This window comes from Salvelinus alpinus, chromosome 28, assembly GCF_045679555.1.
Source record: "Salvelinus alpinus chromosome 28, SLU_Salpinus.1, whole genome shotgun sequence".
NCBI classification, from domain to species: domain Eukaryota; kingdom Metazoa; phylum Chordata; class Actinopteri; order Salmoniformes; family Salmonidae; genus Salvelinus; species Salvelinus alpinus.
This window is the reverse complement of record NC_092113.1, coordinates 26,037,925-26,046,869: the sequence shown is the minus strand read 5'-3', so window position 1 is coordinate 26,046,869 and position 8,945 is coordinate 26,037,925. Positions and strand designations below refer to the sequence as shown.

Here is an 8,945-nt window from a genome sequence, read left to right as displayed (position 1 = left end):
GACCTTGTTTAGCATTATCTAGTGCAATTATTGCGTGATTCCACTATTGTTATGTTTGAATCACAATGTGGAACTTTTATTTTGAAGGCGTTACAGCAAATTCCGCTATTGTGGCTAGCTTCACACAGGTGGCTCCCGGCATGGACTCATCAGTAGCACAGTAACCATCTACATGCCACTGGTGACGGTTCTCAGGCGTCCATACACAAGTCCGACGGGGACATATTCTACTCCACGATGTAGGACTATTTATCGGCCTGCGCAAAAATGGTAAATGTTGGGAATCGTATCATCTTGTTAGTGTACTGCTATGTCAGAGATCACAGAGTCAGGTAATCGCTGCATCAGAGAGGAGGCTGGTGTATTGAATCCCAGTAGCCTATGTAGGGCACAGCCAGGGCTAAATTCGTTTGTCACCTATTTCTGCCTCGTCCCGAAGATTCCAAACGTTGGATGGAATGTTTGGGTTCACCGGAAAGTGATGTTGGCTGGTAGGATTTTGCTTTTAGATTTGCACTGGCATATAATCTATGGTATAGTAGTTGTTTTCTATAATGTCAATGTCTCTCGTAGTGACGCACGGAGATGCAACTGATATTTTTAGTGCTAATGGCTTTCTGCGTCTTGTCCATTCATCAACAGCGCACGCGTCTATAGGAAAAGAAGACATTGATTAAAATATTGGAAATTTTAGTGGCAATATTCAGTTTGTTCATGAGCGAAAAGCCTGTACAGCGCTCCTTGCCCTTCTGCATTGTACAGATGACGTAAAGCACCATGCTCAACCTTATTCAGTAATTTCACAGAAACCTAGGTAGGTGGCATTAATGTGAATCAAATGATCAGCCAACATTAAACCTTATTCCCGTTAATTCACCCTCATCCTACAACCCAGTTATGCCGTCTGATGCTGCTCACAATTACATAAGAAGTACATTGCTTGACCCACCACCTGTTGTGCAGGGGCTCTACATTATCCACTTTAGGGTAGGCCTAGTTGTGATCCCTGGCTCTCCCATGCTTTCCTGTATTGATCAATTGTACTGTGTCCTCAAATGTCCCATTGGCACAGTGACAGTAGACAACCATATCACATGGCATATCACAGACATGCCTTGTCTTTGTATCTCTGAGCTGCTTTGTGCTCAGCAGGGATTTTCTCTTTGATCATACTTTTTTGCTCTATTATTGTTTGAGCCAGGCTGCTCAGCTCAGTCAGCCACAGATGTGCTGATGCTGCAATCCTGTTTGTACAACACTTTTTAAAAATCAGTTTCTGTACAAACTGGTCTGGTTTTGTTATGTTATTTGTCATTTTTGGCTCTTGGTTCATTGGATTTTGCCGGTGGATATTAAGATTTCTGTTTATTCCCGGCTGTCTGTGGTTACCAGGGATGGGTTGTGCAGCAGTGAGATGGGCGATGGACTCACAGAATGCCCTGTCTCTGTCCTGGTCTGTCCTGTGAAAGGCTTCTTTATCTGTTGAAGGGCTCCTGATGGCCAGACTGGTTTACTCATCAATGGGCTCCTAACATGCAGGGCAGTCATGGCCACAACAAACAGTAGGCCTACCACCCCGCCCCCCCCCCACCAAAAAAAGACTTTATTATCTTATGATGAATGTGTTTTTTTAATACACAGCTTGAGACCATGACAAAGGATTATGTCCTTGCCCAGGGATTAAAAGTGGTATCTGGTGGGTAGAGGAAATGTCCACAAAATGGATTGCTTTTCTATGTTAGTTTTTAATGGATTATCTCCTGTCTACATCCATTCTGTTTTCTCTATCTTTGTACATTATGTATTGTACAGTCCAACTGTAAGCCATCTTCCTAGACTTCATCTTGGAGCCAGCAGCAGAGTGATAGTGGTGGTCCACACCCATGTCACTTCCTCCCAGTCGGAAGCCCTCTGCAGGTCAGCGCAGGTACTGCTGCTGCCGTCTCTTGCTATTGTCTTTTTTTGCTGTGTGATGATCCCAAGTGATGATGTATGAAAATGTTAGGGTAGTATAGTGAGTGAGTTTTTGGAAGCAATCCATTGATTTTGTTTGTTTTCTTAATGTTTGTGACTGAAGATAAGAGTCTCATCAATGTGTAACATTAACATAGCCTCTCTGTTACAGGCGGTCAGTGGCTACTAGCAGTGGGCGCCATTCCCATAGCAATGCCTCCAATACCAACACTTACCCCACCAACACTTACCCTGGCAGGGCTAGTGAGGGCAGTCCTACAGCCCGGACATACCCTGGCACACCCAGGTAAGACACAGCATCTGTACATCATATGCAAAACACAAGCGAACATAGTTTTGTTTTAGGAATCTTTTTTTTTTAGGTTGAGCCCAAAATATCATGCAATAAAAATGATTCAGAAGAATACCAAGCAAATGTTTTCAGAAAAAGGTGCAGCATAAAAGGGGGGGAAATAAAAGGGGGGGAAAGCATTTAATGTAGTCTTGAGATTCATAATTTATTTTAAAAACCGAAAGACCCCACTGATATCTTCTAGCCTCTTCCCCAGCCTCTGTTATGATGGCAGTTTTTATCTGATGATTGATCTCTGATGCATAACTGGTAACCACTATACACTCTCCTTCACACCCCTATGCAAACCCAGGTGTCAGGCGAAGCACACCACCTGCAGTGATAACCATGGGATCCGTCCCCCCACACCAGAACAGTACCTCACACCCCTGCAGCAGAAGGAGGTGTGTATCAGACACCTGCGAGCCAGGCTAAGGGAGAATGTTGAGATACTGCAGCACAGGTGAGTCCGGAGGGATGTGTTGTGACACAAGCAGAATGTTCCTGATCAATGTGATACTTCAGATCTAATGGCCAATAGAAGTGTCTCATTCACAACCCAGCTCTTGGGTTGCATGTAACCACGCTATGACTACAAAAATAGCAACATCAATAACGGTCTTCCATTTCACTACAGAAACTGGGATTGTATCTCATGCCTCTCAAGGCAAACCACACATTGATTACTTTTCCTTGGGAAGCCCTCATATTCTCAAACCCCTCCCCCTCTCTCCTTCTCTCTCTCAGGGACAGTGAGATAACTGAGATGAGGACCCAGCTGTGTCGGATGCAAGAGGACTGGATAGAGGAGGAGTGTCATCGTGTGGAGGCCCAGCTTGCTCTAAAGGAGGCGCGCAGGGAGATCCAGCACCTACATGAGGTTGTGGAGACAGTACGATCAAATCTCGGCACCCCAGAAAAATCCCCCCACAACCAAAAGCCATACCTTTCACCGCAGGGACCCAGACCTGTCAAGTCCCGCTCCTGTGGTTGCTCCCCAGCCAGCACCCTGAACCGCAGCACCACCTACACCCGGCTGAGCAGTGAGGGCCTGCATCTGGGCCTGCATCTGGACCGCAATGGAAACGTCCCAGGGCCTGACCTGCGTGCAGCGGCACGGGCAGAAGGGGGACGGACCCACCTGCTCCTGGAAGCAGCCCTTCTGTCAGAACAAAACCCAGCCGGCTCGGCCCGTGGCCCCTTCTCCTCCACCATGCCACACTCCTCCGCCTACGAGAGACTGTACAGCGGGGGGGCTGTCCTGCCTGTCTCCCACTCTTGCCATTCCCTAGGTAACAGCTGCAGGTGCAGCGGACACACCTACATCCCGCATCACCACCTCTTCCTGCACCTCCCTCAGGAGGAGCCCCCGGCTGCAATGGCAGCGGCTGCTGCTGCTGCCCCCGTGACAGATGTGAAACCGGAAGTCCGATCCCAGGCCTGCAGCCCCACCATGACCTGGGTCTCAGAGGAAGGAGGGGGAGAAGAGCTAAGCATCATCTCCCTGGCAACAACCGACAACACCCCAGCCTACTCTGAACAACAACCGTTCCCTACCTTCTTGTCTTCCTCCCCTCCTCCCCAGCTCTCCTACAACCTAGAACCACTGCCTCCAGATGGCCCAGTGGAGATGACAATAATGCCAACAGTGGCCCAAACCTGCCAGCCCAAGCCTGTGTCATTGTATTCACCAGAGAGGCAAGGGAGCGTGACAGTGGTGGAGAAGGAGGAGGCTGTTGAAGTTGAAATCGTTGTGGAAGGGGAAGAGGGGGAGGAGAGGGCTCCCCAGCGGAACTTCTGGAGCCGATACTTCCTGGTGGACCTGTTGGCGGTGGCCATGCCGGTAGTGCCAACAGTGGCCTGGCTGTGCCATGGGGCCCCGCGGGAGGTCATGCCTGTCTACCACATTGGCTCTCTGCTCCGGGGTTGCTGCGCTGTGGCCCTTCACTCTCTGCGACGCAGGGGATGTGGCCGGGGCCATGACCCCACAAGCATGAATGGGGCGAACAATATCTGACAACTTTACTCTTTAGTCCCCTGACTCCCCTCACAGCAACCATGCAACCCCAACCTCTTACGAGCCACAGCCACAAAGGCAATTATACAGACTTTGATTTGGACTTAAACTCCTATTGCTTTTTATTCTCCACCCACCACGTCTGATTTGAGGATGAACTTGAGATTTACATGATCCGATTGTATTGCAGTTGACCTTTGTGAATTTTGTTTATTGGTTACAGCAGACAGGAATTAGGCTAATTGTATAGTTCAAGCCTGTTTCTGTTAGATTTGTAATCATGCCTTGCTATCAAAGAAAATCTAATGCAATAGTGATTTGATGGGGAATGCATGAGCCTGCTTAAATTGACTTTTTGACACTGGTCTACAGTGTCTCCCGTAACTGTACATTGCATGTAACCCTGAGAAATGTTCAGCCTTTTGCCATTACCTCACTTTAAACAGACTTGCTACATTTGAACCTTGAAGACTTTGATGTATGCTTCATGAATCTTCTAGTGTTGTCTTTGAAATTGGGGTGAATATGGTTCATCTTGTTAGAAACATCAGCAACATTTTATTTTAGTTTCTAGAGCTAAGTGAATGAGGGATCTGAGTAGGAGTTCTAGTTGAATGTCTTTGAATTCTTTATTTGCTCAAGAAAATAGATAGAAAAATACACGTGTTTGCACAACGACCAAGAGATAGAGAATCTATTACATTTCAGGGATCCAAAGTTTATCTTCTGGTTTCATTCATTTTATTTATAGTCCAAGGATAAGATAAACATTCTGAATAAGACTAGCACTGTCATTATCCATGCAAATGCTGAATGCCAGTGCAAGTCATAAAAAATGCCAACTAGGTATTTATTGTTGTTAAGGCACATATACCATTTACTAAATTTCGCAATTTACAATTAAGAATATGATCAATAGTTAGCCTAGATATTTGTTTCAAACATTGCACTTTTTTTCCCACCTTTGGGACTATACTGTACTACTTGAAGTTTGTAGTGGCTTTGCATGTCATCAAACATTAACCATGCCAGTCTTCTTTAGAGCCACATCGTGCCGCTAATGCTACATTGACGACAATTATTCAAATTCAGTGGTCAAAATCAATGAGGAAAAAGCAATGATGAAATGTCTTTACTTGGGTTGATAAATTGCACAAAAAGCTGTAGAATGCAAAGTGTAAATAGGTCTGGATGTATTTCCTCTTCCGTTTGAAAATAAACTGAAAGTTGCCTTTGTGTGTCATCTATTGAAGTGTTGTCTGAGAGAATTAAGGACGCATTAGAGACGCCTGGGAATCAATATGAAATAAAAATAAATTCAAAGTCTCTTTTTGAAGTTGATAGAACATCCTGTCAAAAGCTCTAAGGGATGAGGAACAATTGTTTTCAACCAATGGGGTGAGAGTTGACTCACTGTGTTTGGGGAAATTTAATTTTACAGATGCATAGCTTGCTGAACAAGTTCCTTCAAATCTGGTTTTAGCACTTTACTAATCCTCCTCTGAAAACAAAATCATGCAACTTCACAAATCTTATGGTACAATTATGGAATAGTACTGTGAATGATATTTGGCCCAAAACAAAGGGTCTCTATTTTGCATTCCCTTGTGATTACTAATGGTGTTCAAACATGCCCTCAGCACTTCTCAGAGCAACACTAGAAATAATTGGTATACAGTTGTCAGATACTGTGCAGCATTAAATCAATGATACAAGGAAAATTGGAGAAATCAGACCAAACTATCCTAGTTTAGAGAACAAGGTCAAGCCTACTGGGGAATAAAGGGTGATAATTTTATTGAAACATACCATATAAAAATTCACCCATTTTGTTGCTTGAGAGGATAACTACACCTGCCAGCATGTGAGTTCTGCACTATAATAATGACCATCTTTAATTACACATGTAATATTTGGCCTTACCAAGTGTGTGCCACGCTTGTTTATCTATTCAGTGTTTAATACAGAAAGGTAACGCTACTGGGGAAAATATATATTAACCAAATCTTTAAAAAATGAAAATGCCACCCAAAAAACTATTTAGCTATTTGTTTCATTAGTCCATTGTTGGTAGTCCCAAAATATTTTGAATGTCAGCAATCATACCAGCAGTATTTCTGTATTTTGAAAGTTATATCTTGAAAACTTGATTGCTGACTTGGAAAACATTTTGGGTGGTTTTCATTTCAGTAAACTTCTGCAATCCAATTACATTACTCCAATCCATTTGGGGAAAGTCATTTATTCATATTTTTTTTTCTCAATTATCATGTCCACAATAACACATTTTCTGAAAAGCAAGGCCACTCAGAGCCACAAGAATGAGATCAAATTGAATATTTGTATAATGATACTTTATCCAAAATTGTGTCAGTACCTACCCCTGATGGCAGGTATGACTTACAAATTTCACAACAAAAAAGACCATAAAAACATACATAATAAAATGACATGACATCTGAAAGGTATGGCCTATGACTTGTTAGGGTGTTCTACTACAAGATATATCAAGAATAAGGTATTTTAAGCAAGTGACACATTTGAATGGAAAGGAGAGTGAAGTGGTGAAGCTGTAGATGTGAGTCTTTTACAGGAGTCAAGTGCATTTATCTTCCTTTTGCCTTTTCGTCCATGTTCCCGAGATAGGAGTCAACCTGCAGAAGGGGACAGGGATGCAATTCTGTGGTTAACAGAACAGACACGACATAGGGGATTATGAGAGATGAGCACCAAAGCTTGTTAAAACACACCAATGAGCACTTAAGCTCATACAACTATAATTTACTCCAACAATGTAGTAGTGCAATTTGAACAGGATATTTGTCTGCAGAATTGTCTCACCCTGAAAATCTGAGTGGAATTAAACATGTAAGTGCACACAAACATCACTCCAGGCCCATCAGCTCCACATCAAAGATGAGGGTAGAGTTGGGTGGGATGATACCAGGGTGCCCTTTGCTGCCATAGGCAAAGTCCGGCGTGCAGGTCAGAGTTGCCCTCTGGCCCACACTCATCTGTGGGGAAGGTGACCCAAAAAGAGAGGTCATAGTATTATTGTCGAGACACCTCTAATATAACCCTATAATGGCTTGTGTCCTTGCAAATCACCCACAAGCCAATTTTTAGATTTTCAAAATGATTGAAACAAGTGGTGCAATCGTACAAGAGAATAATGGGGATATCTAATGCAAACACACCCAGGAGACCCTTCTTACCTGGCCAACCCCCTCCTCCCAGCCACGGATCACCTCCTGCTTGCCAATCTTGAACTTGAAAGGCTTGCCTCTGTCCCGGGAAGAGTCAAACTTGGTTCCATCAGTCAGTGAGCCTGCGATAGGATTGAGAGAAGATAAACGTTAGTTATACTTGCCGAGTTAAATTAAATAAATACAGCCGTGTACCTAAATTACATTATGTCCCCTCCCAAATTGTTAGCTAGTATCCATGGATTAAAATATTTAATTACAGTCCACTGGACAAACATTATCGGCTACTGGCTAACTAGCCAACTTATTTGCTAAAGATACATTCATCTTAATTAAATCCATTCTCACTGATTTGAGAAAACTGTCAATTAGCTAGCTTGCAAGTAGTAGTATGGCAACTAGCTACAAACGTTAGCTTAGCTGGGGTGTAACGTTACAACTACTTTAACCGTAGAAAAATAACTTTGTTTAAATTAACTAAGCAAATCGTCTAACTAATTGTTAGTTATGAGACAATGTCCGTTTGGCAGATTACACACATTATATAAATATAACATTTACTTTGTTGCCGACGCAAGTGGATAACTGACAATAGCTAGCTAAGCTATCAAGCAAGTGCCTAGCTTGCTGACTCACCGACATAATGCACAACGCATGTCTGTCCTTTTTTGGGAAATGTCTGTCCTAAAAGATGGAAGAAATTGAAAGAATTAGCTATGTATTGTGTTAACGACTTAATATTTTGAATTTAGCAACATCCTCTTGACTAATTTAATCATATTTACTGTTTTTTCCTTACCATCACCCGGGGTTATGGTCTCGATTTCTACTCCCATTTTACTCGCCGACGCACTACAATGCAAACGGAAACTGGAAGTCAAGCTCATTGAATTCAAGAAAGGGGGAGGGCATTATAAAATGGCCAATACCAGTTATATGATGAGAATTAGTGTATGCCTACTTGGTCATATTTTAGTCGCATCTACATTGATGTAGTGTCATTTTTCAAGGGAGATGATGATAACGTAAAAAATAACAACTGGTTGACAATCAAACATTTCTAGAAAGATACAATAATTCAAGTTGATGTCATTAACACGTTTGCAATCTAGTTATGCGAGTAGTCATACCATATTTAAAAAAAAATAAGACAACCGTGATGGCAACATGACGTTTCGATACAATGTTATAAGTGCCTACAGATAACTTGTTCGTTCGACATCTTTTTGTGTCGGTAAAATGTATTATGAAAGAAAAGGCGGTGGAAACGCCTTTATGCGCAAATATTGATATAATAACCATCCTATTGAAGTAAACTTTGAGTCACGCGATGATATCATAGATAGATCAGATATCCCACCGGATGTATAAGTGTGAAGCATCCGGTTGGCGTTTCTACTCACTACCAAATATGGTG

The 8,945-nt window shown here is 42.9% G+C and overlaps 2 protein-coding genes across 7 annotated transcripts; one reads left to right on the top strand and one right to left on the bottom strand.

Moving 5' to 3' along the window:
• Positions 1-122: 122 nt before the first annotated feature.
• Positions 123-5,558, top strand: LOC139557512 (syntaphilin-like). Of its 5 annotated transcripts, none has more exons than XM_071372456.1 (5): positions 123-270; positions 1,837-1,927; positions 2,126-2,260; positions 2,619-2,768; positions 3,053-5,558. In XM_071372456.1, the coding sequence occupies exons 2-5, from the start codon at positions 1,884-1,886 to the stop codon at positions 4,320-4,322; spliced, it is 1,599 nt and encodes a 532-aa protein (XP_071228557.1). In that variant the 5' UTR covers positions 123-270; positions 1,837-1,883; the 3' UTR covers positions 4,323-5,558. The 5 variants fall into 5 exon arrangements, with proteins under 5 accessions (XP_071228557.1, XP_071228553.1, XP_071228555.1 ...); XM_071372452.1 differs by having other exon boundaries at positions 127-270; positions 1,813-1,927; positions 2,112-2,260; XM_071372454.1 differs by having other exon boundaries at positions 136-270; positions 1,813-1,927.
• Positions 5,559-6,548: 990 nt separating this feature from the next.
• On the bottom strand, positions 6,549-8,522 carry LOC139557513 (peptidyl-prolyl cis-trans isomerase FKBP1A-like). 2 transcript variants are annotated; one of them, XM_071372458.1, is made up of 5 exons: positions 8,328-8,522; positions 8,165-8,212; positions 7,538-7,650; positions 7,164-7,336; positions 6,549-6,976 (listed from the first exon to the last, which is right to left on the bottom strand). In XM_071372458.1, exons 1-4 carry the CDS (start codon positions 8,413-8,415, stop codon positions 7,208-7,210), a joined length of 378 nt encoding a protein of 125 aa, XP_071228559.1. In that variant the 5' UTR covers positions 8,416-8,522; the 3' UTR covers positions 6,549-6,976; positions 7,164-7,207. The 2 variants fall into 2 exon arrangements, with proteins under 2 accessions (XP_071228559.1, XP_071228558.1); XM_071372457.1 differs by lacking the exon at positions 6,549-6,976 and having other exon boundaries at positions 7,162-7,336; positions 8,328-8,486.
• Between the last annotated feature and the right edge of the window lie 423 nt (positions 8,523-8,945).

Coding starts and splice junctions, on each gene's coding strand:
- LOC139557512 (XM_071372452.1), top strand. CDS start 173: ATGCCACTGGTGACGGTTCTCAGGCGTCCATACACAAGTCCGACGGGG. Junction 271..1,812: donor TATCGGCCTGCGCAAAAATG/GTAAATGTTGGG, acceptor TGTATTGTACAG/TCCAACTGTAAGCCATCTTC. Junction 2,769..3,052: donor GTTGAGATACTGCAGCACAG/GTGAGTCCGGAG, acceptor TCTCTCTCTCAG/GGACAGTGAGATAACTGAGA.
- LOC139557513 (XM_071372458.1), bottom strand. CDS start 8,415: ATGAGCTTGACTTCCAGTTTCCGTTTGCATTGTAGTGCGTCGGCGAGT. Junction 7,651..8,164: donor ATGCGTTGTGCATTATGTCG/GTGAGTCAGCAA, acceptor ATCCTATCGCAG/GCTCACTGACTGATGGAACC. Junction 7,337..7,537: donor GGGAGGAGGGGGTTGGCCAG/GTAAGAAGGGTC, acceptor CCTTCCCCACAG/ATGAGTGTGGGCCAGAGGGC.